Below are 19,548 nucleotides of genomic sequence, written 5' to 3'. Positions count from 1 at the left end.
ATTGCAAGCTGTGTGAAATGTGGCAAATAATTCTGAAAACATCAAATGGCACACTCACTGTGTATCATGCCCCTCAGCACTGCATATACTACATGTAAGTCACCCCTACAGAAGGCCTTAGAGCCCTAAGGCAGAGTGCATTATATTGTATGTGAAAACATAGCTGCATGAGCAGATTTGCTTCTGTAATTGCAAGTGATCAAGAAACCATCATAAGCATATGTACTAGGCACTGGTCATTACGATTTACCCAGCTACATAATGGCTTCATTGAAATTAATAGTGTTTGGGATTAAATAAATATGTACTGATGCCAGTTCCAGATTTATTAGAGGTGCCCCCTGAATCTTACTAGTCTCTTAGTGTGCTGGCTGACTAGTACCTCCCAACCTGCCCCACAGACGAGTTTCTGCCCCCCCCCGTAGATGGGAGCCCACAATCTCTGAGGTAAGGAACAATGCCTGTCCGAAGGAAGAAGATCCCCCCTCCTCCATCAGGATGCCTAGCAAATTTAGCATATCAAGTACAGGAGATTCAAAGCCTCTGCCGCCTTCGATATGTGACACGACATCTCCCCGGACCTGGGAATGCCACCCTTCTTGCCAGGACCCCCAAGCACACAGCAACTCGGACGAGCACTGTGCCGAGCTGGCCATGGGGTAATATGTGGCTGTAGAGAGGTAGAATGTATCTCCTCCATTAGATGGAGATGGTGTATTAATCACCCATCATTGTCGTGACTCCAAAGTATCATGGCCAGTATAGCCATCTGTTTATTTTGATTCATTTTATCACTGCATGCAGAGTGACATGTTTTGTTTACTGGTCCTAAAGAATACCCAAGAACTCCGGTTGTAGTCTATTAAAGGCAGAAACATTTTGACCACTTAGGGGGTATATTTGCTCTGAACCCCCTGACCTCTAAATTTTTAATCCTATCCCAGGGTAACATTGAATAAAGATATTGAGTCCCTGGATATAGTTTTAACTTTTCACTTATTTTGGTTTTGCACTCTGCCCCTCACTCACTCACACTACTTAGAGGAATCCCCCCCATTTAAAACACTTCAGCTCCTCTCCACGCACTGCTTCAGGTGGAGGGTTGTAGTCCACATTCGGGACCCTGCGGTTTTGATGTGAGGAGGGAGCCCTATGATGAAGCATGCCACCCTCGGGTGAATGAGGGTTCTCGTCATTATAAAGGAATACTTTTCCTTAAATAAACAACAACAATCCCAGTTCAAGCAGAACGCTCCCCTAGAGCCCATTTGGCACCAGAGCTGGAGGAAAAATTAGGTAGTCAGAAGGCATGTATACATATAGAGTCACACACCCAAGGTGGGCTATCTGAAGTGAACAAGAAAAGAAGAGTTTCACCATCTGGTATTTGGGGGAAATAGGTATTGTAGGTCAGGTTTATGCCGACTGCCTTCAGTAAGTGGTCATATAAGGGGTACAGTCACCCCAGATGTAAGTAGCCCCTTGGCTACGACCCCATACTCCCCTTAACGCCCATAAATTCAGTATTTAGCGGTTCCCCTGACACCAGGAATGGAGATTCGTCTGGGAACTGAAGGAAGGATAAAGAAGAGCAATCACCTTGAGAACTTATGTTTTTACCACTACTTGATGCCAAAATCATGTCTAGCTGCTGGAACCTCAACAATTGCAACGACCCAACTTGCCCAAAAGCTGAACTTCTCCCAAAGCTGTGGAGGACCGTCCACCAACTTCAACAAATAAGCATGTTTTCACTTGGGGTAGAGGAGCCATTCCCCTGCACCTACAGGCACCGAAAGCATATGTCCGGTAACCCATGCTGTCGGACATTGGGCAAACTGAAGGAGCAGTGCAACAGGAGGAGGTCTGTGAGGCTCTAGAAGGTTAGCCACATCACTCTGGCGGCTTCGAGATGCTAGGCCCTTTAGCAATCCCCTTGCACCAATACCCTGACTACCAGGGCACGTGAGCCCACTAAGCCTTGTTTGTGTCCAGTCCAGACACCACAAAGACTTACCTGCAAATCAACGGACTTCGAGAAAGATGAGCTCGATGCCGAAAGTGGCCTTCCTGTGTTTTGTTTCCCTCCTCTGCAGGTATACAGACAACCGTGAGAACCTCAAACATGAAAGTGGCCCACCAGCCAGCACCTCTGCACCCGAGTCCCACAGTCCAAGTACACATCTTCTGCCTGTGTCCATTTGGCCTAGGAGTCCCCATGAGTTGAGCTCCCCTTTGAGTTCCGCCGTACTTGTCCCCAAGTCACCTCCGCAGACTCTGTTTCAACAAGTCCCTTTAAACTTTGACAGCTAACCACCATCTAGGCTACCATCGCGACCAGCACTTCTGCACCTAGACACACCAGGGCAGGTAAACCCGAACTGCTGGTGGTATTTTTGACCTAGGCCCCCAAGCACCTTAAGTCCTAAAGAGTACCCTCTACAACCCTTTGCAAATACCTGTATGCAGTACATGTTTTTTCCTTCCATAGGATAACTTTACAGCGTTCAAGGCTCCTTCCTCAAATCTCACAGTTTTGTTATTCAACAGTTTTACTGTGTAAAAACGATAGTGAACTTAAGTACTTCCTGATCCTGAAGATCTGGTATTTATATACTGGGTGGCCACAGTGATAACGGATGCCTCTACCCTAGGGTGGGGTGCGCATCTTGGGGATCTGGAGCTCAAGGGTCTTTGGTCTCCAGAGTCTCATATCCATCTTTTGGAATTGCGGGCGATACGTTTGGTGCTCAAGGCCATTCTCCCTTCCCTTCGCGGTCAGTCGGTTCAAGTCCTGATGGAGAACATTGCCACGATGTGGTATGTCAACAAGCAGGGAGGAGTAGGGTCGTACCGTCTCTGCAGAGAGGGTTTGCGACTTTGGTCCTGGGCTCAGGACCATCAGATTTGCTTGATGGCAAAACATCTGGCCAGGGTGCTGAACGTGTGTGCGGATAGTCTCAGTCGGCAGTTCTCCGCTGACCACGAGTGGAGGCTTCATCCGGAGGTAGTTCGACACATCTTCCGGACGTGGGGGACTCCTCGGGTGGACCTGTTTGCCACTCTCGAAAACGCACACTGCCCGTCATTCTGCAGTCTCCAGTTTCCATTGCAGGGGACGTTAAGGTACACGTTTCAGTTGAGTTGGAGCTCACAACTCCTTTATGCGTTTCCTCCCATACCCTTGTTTCCTCGGGTTCTGAGGAAGATTCGCCAAGACCGGGCCCAAGTCATTTTGATCGCCCTGATTGGCCAAGAAGGGTGTGGTACACAGATCTACTTCACCTCTCATCGCACCCTCCGCTCCGTCTCCCTCTCAGGGTAGACCTCCTCTCGCAGTTGCAGGGGCAGGTTCTTCACCCCCACCTCCAGAGCCTGCACCTTCATGCCTGGGGATTGAACGGGGCAACCTAAGTTCCTTCTCTCTCCTTCTAGATGTGGTGGATGTTATCTTATCGGCCAGGTGACACTCCACTAAGTCCATTTACTCCTACTGGTGGTCAAAATTTGTTAAATGGTGTGGAGAGAAATCTGTTGATCCCTTAAAGGCTCATCTTTCTGATGTTCTCTGTTTTTCACTGTATTTGGCCCTGCAGGGTTGTGCTGTGACTACTGTTAAAAGTTATTTGTCTGCTTTATCGGTATTTCTTTGCTTGCCTGATCAGCTGTCCCTTTTCAAGTTTCCGTTTGTTTTAAAGTTTATTAAGGGCCTTACTAATATGTTTCTGCCTACTCCCTTCATTATGCCCCAGTGGGATTTAAATCTAGTTTTAACTTTTTTAATGGGTTCCCCATTCGAACCTATGCATAGTTGTCCTTTGAGACTGCCGTCATTCAAAACAGTCTTCATTGTTGCTATCACCTCAGCTAGGAGTGTGAGTGAGCTTCAGGCTTTGAGTTCTAAGCCTTCGTTTCTGACCATTCGTGCTGAAAGGATGGTTCTCAGGACCAGGGCTGCATTTCTGTCTAAGGTGGTAACTCCCTTCCCTCTGGGGCAGTCCATTACCCTCCCTACTTTCTATCCTCCCCCTCACCCTTCCAAGGAGGAGAAGCCGCTTCACCGCCTGGATCCTAAGAGGGCGGTTAGTTTCTATTTGGATAGAACAAAGGACTTGTGACAGGACGATCAGCTCTTTGTGGGCTACGTTGGACGCATGAAGGGCAAGGCGGTGCACAAGCGCACTCTATCCAGGTGGATCATCTTCTGCATCAAGATCTGCTACACTCTGGCTGGTAAGGAGACTCTTGAAGGCATTAGAGCTCATTCCACCAGGGCTAAATCATCTACTTCTGCCTTGTCCAGAGATGTTCCTGTGCTGGACATCTGTAAGGCCGCACCTTGGGCCTCCCTTCACACTTTCGCGAAGCATTACTGCTTAGATTCCGAAGTGAGGAGGGACGGCCATTTTGCGCGCTCTGTTTTCAGGACTTTTTGGTATAGAAGGGTGGAGACCCTCCTCCGGGAGTGGGACTGCTGTGGGATTCTATTCATAAGGTGAGGAATCTACAGGCAGATGTATCCATCAGAAGAACAAGTTACTTACTTTCGGTAACACTTTTTCTGGTGGATACAGTATCTGCCTGTGGATTCCTCACTGACCCACCCGCCTCCCCGTTGTCCACCATAAGGTGAGGAATCCACAGGCAGATACTGTATCCACCAGAAAAAGCGTTACCAAAGGTAAGTAACTTTTTCTTTTGAACTACTCACGTTCTCTGTTCGCGCTCTGTCGGTCCTTCTTCAACCTTCCTCAATACCCAGTAGCAAATCTGCATTTCCTGGTGTCAGGGGGCCTCTTAAATGCTGAATTTGGGGGCAGTAAAGAAAGTGTTAGGTAGTAGCCAATGGGCTACCTACATCAAGGGTAACTACACCCCCTATATGACCACTTCCTGTGGAGAGTTGACTTAAACCTGATCCACTAGTTCCACTAAAAGCAAATTGGTGGAACCCTTCTTTTGTTGTTCACTCCAGGTAGCCCACCTTAGGGGTGTGACTAGCTTGAAAGTGAACACGTCTTCTCCCTAGCTAATTTTCCAACCTGTTCTGGTGCCATATGGGCCTCAGGGTCTGGGATGGCATATCAAAGGCGGTAGAGGCTGTAGAAGGTGTGATCACCTTCCACTGGAGAAGACATTGTTGCTGACCTCTTAGATTATGGACTCTCACCTACACGGGGTCAAACACTATGTGGTAGCATTGCTGGGTGATACCAGTCAGCTAGCACACTAGAGGACTAATAGGTTTTCTGGTCATTATCGGCGGTGGGAAACCGAACTAACCAAGGCTCTCCCCAGTGCTGATAGAGACCTTGTGCCACCTCTGGTTGGAAATGTCAGTCATGATCTACTAGGCATCTGTAGCTGTGTTTGTCCTCTCTGGCGTTCAGAGAGTCTGACATGTGTTGAACCACCAGGGAAATGCCCTGATGTTCCAGCCATGTCCAGAGATGCAGGGCTTCTTGACAAAGAGTCCACAATCTTGCCCCGCCTTGTTTGTTGCAATACCACATGGTGGTGATGTTGTCATGAACACCTGCATCAGTTTTCCCTGGATCGAAGGAAGAAAGGCTTTCAGTGCCAAGCGTATCGGCTGGAGCTCCAACATGTTGATGTCGAGTTAGTTCTCTGACCTCCACCTCTCCCAGTTGGCAGCCCCAGCTTAGGAGTGATGCATCTGTCACTACAGTCAGCTCTGGTTGAGGAAGGGAGAAGGATCTGCCACTGACCAAATCGCGGTTTGCTAGCCACCACTACAGATCTTTTGCAGTTCCCTCCCAGATCTGAACCATGTCGGAAAGATTTCCCTGTTGCCCAAAGGTCCCACTACAGAGCCCACATATGCCATTGGGCATGAGTAACAAGTAGGATGCAGGAGACCATGAGGCACAACAGATTTAGAGTCAGTTTTCTCCAAAACCCAGGATAGAGTCTGAAACATTGGAATCAAAGCCAGAATATTCTGGACTCGATGCTCGGAGGAAAAGCTTGAAACTGCACTGTGGCCAGAATGGCTCAGATAATAATAAAAATAATCCACATTTGTAAAGCGCGAACAATCACCCATAAGGGTCTCTAGGCGCAGGGGGCCGTCGGGAAGATTAAGCAAGCTATTGCTCAGAGTCACATGGTACTGGGCTAATCTGCTGCCGGCGCCGGGGATCAAACCGCGATCCCCAGATTCTGGAGTCAGTCGCCCTGGCCGCGGCGCCACACCTCTCCTGAAAATGAGATGAAAAGGAGCATCCGAGAGGAAGTCAGGTGTGACTTTGGCACATTGTTAGTGCACCCTAGCGAATACAAGGATGTTCGCTATAGTCTGAAGGTGGAAGACGGACTGCCTCGGGTGAGTCCAACTTTAACAGCCAGGTCTCAAGGCAGGGGAAGACAGGAATCCCCATCCTCCGCAGATGAGCTGCAACCACCGCCATCACTTTCCTGAAAACCCGATGGGTGCTAATGAGGCAGAAAGGAAGCATGGCAAACTGAAAGTGCTCTTGGCCCAGGGTGAACCGCTGGTAATGCCTGTGGGCAGGCGAGGTGGAGATGTGAAAATATGCGTCCTGCAAGTCTAACGCTACCATACTGTCTCTGGGGTCGAGGACAGACAGGACTTGGGCGAGCGTGAGCATTTCGAATTTCACTTTTTTCAAGAAGAGGTTGAGAAGGCGCAGATGTTGGATATGATGAAATCCTCCATCCTTCTTTGGCACCAAAAAGTAGCAGAAATGACAACCACACCCTACCTCTAATGCAGTAACCCTCTCTATGGCTTCCTTGGCCAAGAAAGCCTGTGCTTCTTGATGAAGCAAGGAGAGATGGTCCTCCGTCATCCAATCATGTGTGGGTGGCATGAGTGGTTGTAGTCCTTTGGGTGATCTAGATAACCCAGCGGTTTGATGTCACTGACCCCCAGTGGGGCAGGTAATGGCATATCCTTCCTCCCACTGTGTGTCCATGGTGGTCGGAGGGCAAGCTAAAGAAGCTTGAAGGCAGTGGGTGCCGGGGGAGTGGTGGACTGATATCACCGCTGGGCACCTGTTCCACGCTGTCTGTAAGACCCTCGCCCTCTGCCACAAAATGGCTGGGAAGACTGGATGCCATGGTGGCTGGGAGGGTAAGGGTACAGCTGGAGATCTCTTCCGTGGTCAAGAAAGGGGCAGGAGGAGAGGCCATAGACAAGCCTAAGGACCTGGCCGTAGCTCTGCTGCCCTTATTGCGCTCCAGTGCTCAATCTGCCTTCTCTTCAAAGAGGCGAGAGCCCTCGAAGGGCATGTCCATGAGGAACGACTGGATCTGAAAAAACAATTGTTCTGAGCCAAGCGTAGCGCTGCACGGCCAGTGACGAGATAAACGCTCTGGCCAGAGAGTTGATTGTGTCAGGCACACACCATTGGGTGAACTTTGCTACATGTCGCTCAACAGCAATAGCCTGGGTGAGTATGGCTCGGGCCTCTGCTGAGACCATAGACAGCACTTGCTCAACAGAGTCCCATATTGTATGGGAATACTGGCCCAAAAGGCATGCAGTCTTCACCAATCAAAGTGCTAGCCTGGCATAAGAGAACATTCTCTTGCCAAATGTGTCTAGCCTTTTCGATTCCCTATCTGGTGGAGTGGTAAGAAACGTGCTAGGGTTAATCCTGGACACAGAGTCTTGGATCACCAAGCTCTCTGGGGTGGGGTTCTGGGTGAGGAACCTAAGAGAGCAGAGAAATGGCAGCGCACAATTATCCTTTGCATAGTAGCCCATTGGGCAGGGCTTGGACCAAGCCCCAAGTAGGACATCTGTTATGACTTAATTGAATGGGAGAAAGGGAGACTACCGGCTGAAGCAATTCGGTCAAGACGTTCATCTTGACTGCCACTGTGTGCCACTGAAGATCAGCTTCCCTATGCATCACCATCACAAAAGAGGCTCCCTCCCCCATAGCCCTAGTAGGAAGAGAGACCTGACCAGTGTCTGGTGAGGTAACCCACGGCCTCCACCAATTTCTCATACCAGTTGTCCTGTTTCTTTTCTTCTTCAGGGAACTAGTAACCCTAAGGGTCCGTAGACTCTTCCCATTCATCTCCCTCTCCAGGCCTATCAAGTAAATAAGTCACTGGCTCTGCTCTGGGAAGCATGCACCCTTTCGGCGCCGCTTCAGCTCCGTGTCATAAGACTTAGACTAGAGCGATGAAGTTGAAGATCTCTTCGACTTCTAGGACTTCTTCTGTTTGTGGGACTTACCTGACTTCCTCTATGATTTTGAGTGCGATGACAAGTACCGGGACAGGCTTCACGAATTGGCCCAGGACCTTCCACATGAACAGGACCTTGAATGTCACGGTGTCGACTGGCGTTAACTGGTGAGGAACTTGAGGGAGCATTTCCTCAACCCCATGGGGTGCATGGAGTGGCAGTCTTTCGCAGGCCTTGGAGTCGTGGGTGTCGCTCCAAACACCACAAACACACCAAGTTGGGGTCCGTCACCACCATCTGTCTGTGACAGGCCTCACATGGTTTGAAACTAGCTGGTTTCTTAAGTAACATAGCTACACATCTGATAGAGACTTCTAGCAGCAGATTCCTTACCTTATAATTTCCCTAGGCGTCAGCCTGGATCTGGAATATTTTTTTGTGAGCAGTACCCCTGCACGCCGGTTGGTGACATCTAGTGGCTCCACGTACGTCATCATCTGCGCCAGAAGGGACATCTGTGGCACCTAACTAAAGGTTGCAAAAAGCCAGCCAAGAAGTGACTGAGGGGAAGCTCAGACCAGGTCAGGGCTATCTGTCGCAGACAGGAAAGAACTGGCATCAGCGTGCCAAGGTGGCGCCTCTAGGTATCACTTCCACCACAGACGATGCTGACGACGCCACACAGATCCGAACGATGCCATCTACCGTCACACAGGGGGACTGCTCGAAAATTTTCCTGATCCAGTATGACACCTGGGGATAATTCTAAGTTAAGGAATCTGTTGCTAGATAGAGTCTCTACCTGACAAGGCGTTATGTAAGTTAGGTAACTTGTTAGTCTCTGTTACTTGTTGGAATGTCATGGGTTTCTATCATTATTCTCTCTATTGATTATGAACTCTGCTAGATGTTAATCCCACTGTTGAATTATTGAGTCGTTCCCCGGGTCTATATTTTCTTTGCTGTGGAGAGCATGGCTCTCTGCTTCAACCCATTGCATAACTAGTTGTTTCCTTTTTTTCGTCAAAGGCATTAACATTTTTATCTTCCTTGTCTAAAGAATGTCTAATGTTTGGACTATTCAAAACTATTTATCTGTTTCTTCTCTAGAAGGACACCAGTGGATGATTTCTTTTGAAAAACCAATACTTTCTCAGTGTTTGAAAAAATTGTTAAGGTAGTACCATGTGATCCATTATGCAGCCACAAAATAAGATTTGACCTTAATGTTGGCTCAGTTGGGGGGGCGCTAGTGAGCTCATGGCAAGATGGCGCACTTTAGTGCAGCTCTGCCGGCCGGGATCAATTATCCGTCAGTAATCTGCGGAGCAGGTACTAGTCATCGTCCATAGACCATGATACCATGCCGTGTGGCGTAGAAGAGGAAGATAAACCTGAAATGTGGTGCTGAAATCTGAAAATAACATTGGATTGCAAGGCTGCAGGGCTGTGCAATCACTTGCAGTGATCCTAGATAGCAGTCCTGAGCGATAACAGCAGAGTCTAAGCGACTGAATCCTGCAGGCGGAATAGGCTGTCCTGGTGGCTGGACACCGACACTGCTCAGCATCTACGGGCCGGCTCAGTGCGGGACCTGCAACGTTGCGTTGCAAGGTGGGAATTGTGCAGAGTTGGCTGCGGAGTATACAAACGCGCCTGGGGGTCTCTGGGACTGACACCTGGCCCGCATTGCATAGACATGCAATAAGTAAGGAACCACTGGTATCGCAGCTCCTGGCCGAGGTGCGGTGTAATGCTGTGGCAGTGCTGGAGCGAAGAAGCAGGGGGTGCTGCCTCCTCCACACCACCAGTGCATGTGGCGTGTGTCAGCCTGTGGTAGGAGTCGTGTCAGCCTCACAAAAGAGATGTGCTCGAAGGGGATGAGCGGGTGTCCTGTTGCAGTGCTGTGGGGGCTCGGTGAGTCTTCAGCGACTGTGTGCAGGTCTCTGAGGGTCGTGTGTGACAGCTTCTGCGGATCGTGGCCTCCCCCTGTGCGCCCTTAGGAAAACAGCATGGGGTTTTCCCTGCCTCAGTGACATTTTGGTGGTGAGAGGCAGGAGTCTATGCAAGGGCCTTGTGTGCGCTTCCCCCACCGCTCTACCCCCTACAGTAGCCTTCGCCTAACGGACTAGTGGAGAGTCATAGGGAGAGGCAGCCGCTTCAATCAAGGAAACCCTGAGTTCTACCGCTGTGCTAAAGTGGTATGCATGAGCTTGGTGGTAGTAGGAGTTGCTAAGTGCCATGAGCGAGGTGCGGCCTACATTGGCTTCTGGATAGTAGGGGTTAACAACTAGTTGCTTGCCAGTTAATTTTGAGCGATCTGCGAACATGGGCAAAACCGACAAACAGCCGTCACGATTAACTTTTGAATCTGAAAGAAACACGTTAGTTAGATTCCATACCTTAGAATATCCCCAGGCATCAGGCTGGATCCGGAAAGATTTTTTTATCAGCAATACCCTTGCACGTCACTAGGCGTCGTCTGCGGGTCCGCGTCCGTCGTCGGCGTCGTGATTGCCGGGATGACGTCGTCGGAGTACCTAGGCGCCGCCCTTGCGCGCTGACTTCAGTTCTTCTATTTTCCGCGCCAGTAAGTGCAGATCTGGGAACAGCATACCCTTTAGTCACTTTTTGACAAATCTTTTTAGACTTTTTCGGTTCATCTTTCGAGTCGACCTTGACTCCTGGTGCCGGTAGGGATGCCCGGTTTCAAGCCGTGCGACGCCTGTCACCGACTGATGTCAGTTACGGATCACCACCGTCGGCGTCTCTACTGCCTTGGGACCGACCATGATGCCGAGTCGTGCCCCGACTGCTGGGCCTTGACCTCGAAGCTCCTCGAGATCCGGCAGTCAGCTCCACGCCGCTCGAGGTTCCAGTCGAGTAGGAGGTGGAGGGACCGGTCGCGGAGCCGCAGCCATCACCGCTCGTCGGGTTCGAAGTCCTCGCAGTCAGGTAAGTCGAGGCACAGTAAGAAGAAGTCGAAGAAGTGACATCGCTCTTCTCACTCCCCTCGCCGGTCGCGTGACTTGGCTGAGGGTTCGGGTGGCACCACCTGCGCGGCTCCGTCGGAGCCGCAGGAGTCGCATCCGGCCACATACCCTCCGGTCCCTGGGCCTAATGCGACTCCGGGCGAGTTTGGGACTTCCTCGTGGCCATGAGGAGTCTTGCTCCACCATCGAGGCCTGCCGGCGCGCCTTCGGGCCCCGCAGGTCCAACTGGAGCGAGCCGGCGGCTTCGGCCCCGGCGTCGTCGTCGACTTCGGTCCCAACGTCGCAGGCCCCCGTGGGATCCAGGCATGGATCCCGGTCGATGCCGGTTGACCTTACGACCCCTCCGCCGGCGCCGACCCCTATGGTGCTGCCCCCGGCGCCGTCTTCGGATGACGACGTCCCCAGTTTTAGCCACGGTCCGGGTCCGGCGTCGGAGCGGCTACCAGGAGTCGGATGACGGGGATGACTGGGAGGGGTCTGAGGACCCTCTTGCACAGCAGTGCCAGTTTGATATGGACTGGGCAGAAGAGCTGGAGGATGACAGTGGTCTCGACACCTCCCCTGACACTGGCTTCATCTCTCCTCCCTCTGTGGCTACGGAGGAGGGTGCAACCTAATCTGTGGTGCTGCGCAGGGCTGCCGAAGCCCTTCATCTGGAGCTCCCTGCAGTGGCCGTGAGGACTAGCCTCCTCACTGAGGTGCTTTAACCCCCAGTAAGCTCTCCGGAGCCTCTACTGCAGTTCAATGAAGCACTGACTGACGTTCCGATGGGCACCCGGTCCAAGCCCTCCACAGTCACTGCTGTGGACCGGAACTAGGCCCGGCACCACCGCCCTGCACCGGGCGACCCCAGCTTTCTGTCGGTGCACCCCACCCCTGAGAGCCTGGTTATCCAGGCCTCTACATCCCAGACCCCCTTCCGTCCGCTCCTCCGGAATCCAAAAGGTTGGAACGAACAGTTTGAGAAGAAGCTGTTTACCTCCCTCAGTTTGGGGTTGCGGTCCATTAATACTGCGTTCCTTTTGGACCGTTACATCCACTCCTTGTGGGATATGGTGGCGGACGTGCTGCCCCAGTTTCCGGAGGAGGCCCGGACACGGCTCGCCCAGGCTCTTGCTGAGAGGCAGGATGCAGCACGGTACTCAATTCGATGTGGGCTTGACACCACGGACTCACTAGGTAGGGCGATTGCGACAATGGTGGCGATTCGTCACCACGGCTGGCTGAGATCCACAAATTTCTCCGGGGATGTTCAGAAGCACCCTCATGGACATGCCCTTCGATGGCCGTCGCCTTTTTGGCGACAAAGCGGATAGTGCGCTGGAGCGCTTTAAGGACTCCAGGGCTACGGCCAAGTCCTTAGGCCTCTCGGCCCCGCGCCCACAAACTTCTGCTTTTCGACCCTTTTGTGGCCAAGGAAGGGGCGCCCCCGCATGTCCGTCTAGCCACAGACCGCAGAACCAGCATCAACGCGGTCGCGTACGTGGATTCCGCTGATGCGGAACAGGGGGACAGAGAGCCGGTCAGCCCACATCTGCCCCTGCAGCATCTGCCTCAAAGCCTTCCTAGTCTGACCTTTCAGGCCCATTCCACGCCAGAGGGAGGCAGAGTTAGCCATCACCTGCTCCACTGGCGTACCATCACGTCGGACAGGTGGGTGCTGCAAATCGTCCAAAGGGGCTACTCCCTCCCCTTCGAGGCGACCGCTCCAGCCATGCCACCGCAGTACCACAGCATGTCGGGGGATCACTTGCAAGGTCTGCAGGAGGAAGTTACGGCCCTCTTGGTTAAGGGGGCCATCAAGTGCGTTTCTGGCCCAGAAGTAGTTTGGGGTTGTTACTCTCACTACTTTCTGGTTCCCAAGAAGGGCAAAGGGGGCCTACGCCGTATCTTGGACCTCAGGTGCGTCAACGCCTTCCTCCGGAAAGAGAAGTTCAAGATGCTCACCTTAGCTCAGGTTCTGGCTACCCTAGACCATGGAGACTGGATGGTAGTGTTGGACTTGCAGGACGCATATTTCCACATCCCCGTCCTACCGGCCCACCGGCGTTACCTGCGGTTTGCGGTAAGCCACGAGCACTTTCAGTTTACCGTGCTCCCCTTCGGCCTCACCAGTGCCCCTCGGGTGTTCACGAAAGTGATGCCGGTGGTCGCAGCTCATCTGCGCAGATTAGGGGTTCCAGTCTTCCCCTATCGCGACGACTGGTTGTTGAAGGCGGGCTTGCCCCAGGCAGTCGTCTCCCACCTCCAGACTACGGCCGACCTCCTGCATCAACGTGCCGAAGTCGCATCTGAGTCCCTCCCAGAAGCTTCTTTTCATTGGAGCGGTTCTGGACTCTACGCTGTTTCGGGTCTATCCTCCAGAACAGCGGGTTCGGGATATTCAGGCTCTGATTCTGATCTTTCAGCCTTTATCCCAAGTTTCGGTCAGGTTGGTGCTGCGGCTGCTGGGTCTGATGGCCTCCTGCATCCAGGTGGCGGATGCGGGCTCTGCAGTGGGACCTGAAGTTCCAGTGGGCTAAACATCGGGGCAACCTGTCCGACCACGTCCTGATCTCGGAGGGCACCGCAAGACAGTTGCAGTGGTGGCTCACGGACCGCGATTGGGTCAGTGGCAGATCCCTCTCCCTACCCCAACCGGAGCATGTGGTGGTGACGGATGCGTCCCTCCTGGGATGGGGGGCTACATGGGAGAGGCGGAGATCAGAGGCCTCTGGTCTCCGGCAGAGTCCCAGCTCCATATCAACCTATTGGAGCTGCGAGCGATCCGGCTTGCACTGAAGGCGTTCCTTCCCTCTGTTCCGGGAAGCGTAGTGCAGGTGTTCACAGGCAACGCCACCGCCATGTGGTATTGCAACAGGGCGGGGTGGGGTCGTTGACCCTTTGTCAGGAGGCTCTTCCCTCTGGACATGGCTGGAAATTCAGGGCATCACCCTGGTGGTTCAACACCTGGCGGGCTCTCTGAACGCCAGGGCGGACGGACTCAGCCGCCGGTACATGATGGATCACGAATGGCGTCTGAACTCGGACGTGGCACAAGGTCTCTTTCGGCAGTGGGGAGAGCCTTGGTTAGATCTATTAGCCACCGAAGAGAACGCGCAATGTCATTAGTTCTGTGTGATGAAATTTCCAAGGCAGCACTCGCTCGGAGGCGCCGTTCGTCACGAATGGAGTTGCGGTCTGTTGTACGCCTTTCCGCCTATACCACTTCTGCCCAGAGTGCTGAAGAAGATCAGGCGCGACCGGGACCAAGTCATCCTTGTGGCTCCGGATTGGGCACGAAGATTCTGGTATCCCGAGCTACTCAGTCTGTCAATCGATCCCCCAATTCGACTGCCTCTTCAGGAGGACCTTCTGTAGCAGCAGCAGAGGACGGTCCTCCACCCGAACCTGTCCAGCCTCCACCCCCATGCGTGGAGATTGAGCGGCGACAGTTGGTGCCATTGGACTTGTCTCCTGAAGTCTGTGATGTCATTCTGGCAGCCAGGCGTCCCTCCACAAAAACAGTATACGCCTGCAGGTGGAACAAATTTGTGGCATGGTGCACAGCAAAGGAAGTGGATCTCATTTCCGCCCCGCTTTCTGAAGTTCTCCTCTTTCTTCTTTTCCCTGGCCCAGCAGGGCTCTGCTCTGGGCACCCTCAAGGGATATCTTTCAGCTGTTTCTGCCTTTTTGCGGCTTCCTGATCAGCCTTCTCTTTTCAAGTCCCCTGTTGTTGCTAGATTCTTTAAGGGCATTACCCACATGTTTCTTTCTGTCCCTTTCGTAATGCCTCAGTGGGACTTGAACCTGGTGTTAACCTATCTGATGTGCGCTCCTTTTGAGCCACTCCATAGTTGCCCTCTTCGTCTTCTGACTCTTAAGACTGCTTTCCTGGTTGCCATCACCTCTGCCAGAAGAGTAAGTGAGCTCCAGGCTCTTTCTTCTAAACCTCCTTTCCTCTCTGTCAATCCAGACAAGGTTGTTCTAAGGACTCGTCCTTCCTTTCTCCCTAAGGTGGTTACTGTCTTTCACATCGGCCAGTCTGTTACGTTGCCCACCTTGTTTCCGCCTCAGCACCCCTCGAAAGAGGAAGAGAGGCTTCACCGTTTGGACCGTCTCCTTCTATCTGGACCGCACCAAACAGTTCCGGGTGGAAGACCAAATCTTTGTTGGCTATGTGGGCGCTAAGAAGGGGCGGGCAGTGCACAAACGGACCATCTCTGGGTGGGTCGTTTTGTGAATTAAGGCCTGTTATTCCTTGGCTAAAAAGGATCCTCTTGTGGGGCTGAGGGCCCATTCCACTCGGGCCACAGCGGCTACTACTGCCCTGGGACGGGGATTCCCTCTGCAGGACATTTGTCAGGCAGCCACGTGGGCCTCGCTGCACACGTTTGCTAAGCATTACTGCCTAGACAGCCAAGTCCGGAGAGACGGCTTCTTTGGCCGTTCCGTTCTCCAGGACTTCCTGGTGTGATCTTGGTTCGCAGACCCACCACCGGGGTTGGGATTGCTGGGGTATCTATTCTAAGGTAAGGAATCTAACTAACGTGTTTCTTTCAGATGAACAAGTTACTTACCTTCGGTAACAATATATCTGTAAGAAACATTAGTTAGTTAGATTCCTTACCCCCCCACCCATCCTCCCCGTTCTGTGAACTGATGTCTAGGGTTAAGGTCATCCCTTTCAGGGCCCTAGATTTATGGCACCAGTGTCGGTTTCTTGCATGGCTCTGCGTTCCTGGCACGGAAAGCTATGTACAAGAACTGACGTCAGCGCGCGAGAGCGGCGTCTTAGTACTCTGATGACGTCCTTCCGGCGATCACGACTCCGACGACGGACGCGGAGCCACAGATGACGCCTAGCGACGCGCAAGGGTATTGCTGACGAAAAATCTTTCTGGATCCAGCCTGACGCCTGGGGATATTCTAAGGTAAGGAATCTAACTAACTAATGTTTCTTACAGATATATCGTTACCGAAGTTAAGTAACTTGTTCATCTCGTCACTTGTCGCGTCCGGCGTCTACACATTCAGACACGGAAATGGAGGTCGGACAGTCGAGCACACCCTTATTAGAGTCCACATTGTGGTTGATGCAGCAGAGCCCCAAGGCCATAGATGGCAAGATCGACAAAGTGTGAAAAATGAAGATTTGGAGGCGCACTCTTGTTGCAATAATCTCCGAATTATCGGGGTCCCAGAAAGCACTTAAAGGACTGTATTGAAGCAATGCTAAAGGAAGTCTTTGACCTAGAGCATCTGTCCCAGGTCATAAGCACGGAGAGCGCACACAGATCACTTACCCCAGACCGTTGCATGGGGCTCCCCCCAGGCCCATCATAGCCAGGCTCTTAAACTATTGTGATTGCAACACTGTTTTGCAACTGGCACAGGAAAAGCAGAACACCAACTATCAAGGGAACAAGGTAGCTTTTTTACCAGACTTTACTGTTGCGGGTCAGACAACCCACAGAGAGTTTGTAACGGTCAAGAATAAACTTCACGATGCAGACATACCATATGCAATGATGTACCCTGCTCATCTACGAATCACACATGTGGGCAAAACAAAGATCTTCGCTACGCTGGGTGCAATTACAGAATTCCTGAAACATCTGCAACATAATCAACCAAGTCCAAGGTGATCACCTTCTCCTGCACACTCGGAATAACCAGGGCCCTGGCGAGACAGCTAAACAGGGTCAGGTCATCATACCAACTGCCGTAACAGGTTGGCATGGACTTCTGATTGGGTCACCATAGCATCACCCTTGCAGGTGGAATTGATTGGCTATCTGTACTCTTCCCCCCTCCTCCCTGGCTACAGTAGTTTGGTGATGGGGGTAATGTGGAAATCTCCTACTGTGTACTGTGCCAAAGGTAAAATGTTTGTTGTTGCAATGTGTTACAGCATGTCACAGCCAAGAAGGCTAACAGTGGAACTGCTTGTGGGGTATTCGGGGGGATACTGTTATGTGTTGATATATGGTCTTGTAATCATAGTGGTACTTTTTGTACTGTTGTAGCTCCTCTGGGAGGTGTATCTGCATAGTCTGCGAGGTCTCAGCATTTAATTCCATTTTGTAGAGGATATATGCTAAGCAACAGGCTGATTCATACCCTCAACGGTATTTCGGGCCACCCTAGTGCTACGGGTGGGATGTACGGCTCCTGGCTGCCCACATCGAGGGTATTCCCTTTACTTGTTGTAATTAGGTCTCCATAAGGTGGGTTATCTCAGTGTTTGCTGCATGATTCGAATGTTTCTTGATTTTATGTTAACTGGGGATTGTCTTTGGCATGATTGGGATGCTAAAGTGGGAGGGGGATTGAGGGCTGTTTGCTGTATGGTTCATGCATACCTCATAATGGGCACGCAATCAAATGTTTCACGCAGGTACAGTTGAACGAGTTACTAGGGAGGAGCCAACATCAGCTCTAGAGTTCGAAAGATCAATGCTAGAGAAAGTCAGATTTGTGTCTTTGAATGTCAGAGTGCTGAATAACCCCCAAAACATCCAGACAGATGCTGGCCTATTTACATAGGTACCAGGTTCATTTGCCACTACTGCAAGAGACCCTTCTCACTAGAATAGGTGAGCTGCGGGTAGGGACTAAATGGGCAGTGATGCGAGCGGCATCCTCATATTCATCATATGCTAGGGGGGTGATGATCTTAGTGAAAAGGGGTACACTTTTTTCGCTTACATATACGGAATCGGACAACATAGGCTGCTTTATACTCATACAGGGGAACCTCTGTGGAACGTAAATTACTCTTATGACATATGGGCCAAATATTAACGACCCCGAGGTTTATAGTAGATTGGAGAATAAACTATATGCCCTCCAACTAGAAATAATAATTTGGCGGTCAATGTGCATAAGTGCTAGAGTACATGGTGCTAATTCAAGTCCTATAAGGAGAGTAACCGGTTTGAATAATGCAGCTCATATTTGTGTGCTTGATTGCAGTTTTTTTATCTTAAAACTGATACTTAGAAGGCATAGAAGAGAAAATGTCCATCTTCTGACGCAAGCGCTGTCCAAGAGTGCAGCAGCTGAAATATAGCTATAAGTTGAGATGACCTTGTGTGTTCCATCTTGTAGGAAGAAAAATATCAGTAAACCTCATTGTATAACTATATTTTAAACAGGAAGTATTGTTCAATTACCTGTGTAACAAAATAGGAGCCAAGCTTGAGCTCCATAGAAAATGAGGCGTAAACAAGGTATGGTAGTGGTGCAGGAGCAGTGTTAGACACAAAGACAGGTTTCCAGGTCAGATGCTGATATACAACATTTCTTCTTCAGGCCTAATGGTACCGTAAGGCACATGAGGGTAAGCTTTATATGACTTGCCATATTTTGATAAGCTAATCCAACCATGCTGTTGAAGAACTGGTTATAATGTACATTCAGACTAATAGGGGGGCGATATGTGATAAAATATGCTTGAGACTTATCAGACCTTGTAGTGTAAAATACCAACAATTGTGTGTGAGTACTGATTATAGATACAGAGCAGGGCTCTGCATTCCCCACCTGCAGATGAGAGTTTCTCTTACAGGATAGTAACAGAAACCTACACAGTAAGGAATGGAGCCCATACGTTACATGGGAATTCTTGATGTGCACGATCTACAAGATCGTGAACATCAAGTGACGATTACATAAATCAATTTCACATTATATTCCAAGATTACATGATTTGCTCAGAATCACACAGTGTTAAGCCAAGTCCCAAGCCTAAGATTCATCCTGGGTCTCTAGGTTCCGAAGTTGGCAGGTCTAGCCACTAAGCCATATCTGGTCCCTGATAATCTTATTTCAAACCAAACACTCCCACCTATGATAGCATAACTCAGTAGGAAAGGAGTGAAAGGCACTTGTCAGTTTTCCTTTTCTCTGAAAATGTGTAATTTCCTTTTGAATCTTAGGAAGGCTAACTGGTGTAACCCCAATAATCTGGGGGGTAGCATGAGTTACTGTTACATTATTTTGCTAACCATTAACGATAAGCCCAACATTTTCTTAAAATGTAAAAATGTTGCTTCATAAACAAAATGAGAAAAACACCAGCATATGGATAAATATACATATTTGTTAATTTATTGGTCCATTAAAGCATTCGTACTTATTTTTGTAGACCCTGCGTGTTTAGTTAAGGATGGTTGTTGCTTCATATTTTCAGCTGCTTGCCCAACCAGCAGAGACCCAGGATGAACTGTCTGCCCGCCAGCACATCTCTGATCAGCTGGAGCGACGCTTTATCCCACGCCCGCTCTGCAAGAGCTCTCTGATTGTAGAGTTCAACAGTGAACTCAAGATCCTGAAGGAAGCCGTGCACAGTGGCTCAGGTAAGGGGAGTTCATCCTTACTGCAAGG

General features: G+C 50.7%; 1 protein-coding gene across 1 annotated transcript in view; it reads left to right on the top strand.

Annotated features, from left to right (window-relative positions):
- The window catches only part of UNC80 (unc-80 subunit of NALCN channel complex), a 3,271,126-nt gene that overhangs the window by 2,692,954 nt on the left and 558,624 nt on the right, over nucleotides 1-19,548 (top strand). Inside the window, exon 57 of the mRNA XM_085648598.1 lies at nucleotides 19,355-19,520. Within this exon, the coding sequence (XP_085504724.1) occupies nucleotides 19,355-19,520 (166 nt within the window). The remainder of the gene's footprint in view (nucleotides 1-19,354; nucleotides 19,521-19,548) is intronic.

The sequence above is a fragment of the Triturus cristatus genome, chromosome 3_2 (assembly GCF_964204655.1).
Source record: "Triturus cristatus chromosome 3_2, aTriCri1.1, whole genome shotgun sequence".
NCBI classification, from domain to species: domain Eukaryota; kingdom Metazoa; phylum Chordata; class Amphibia; order Caudata; family Salamandridae; genus Triturus; species Triturus cristatus.
This window is presented reverse-complemented; position numbering and strand designations above follow the sequence as displayed.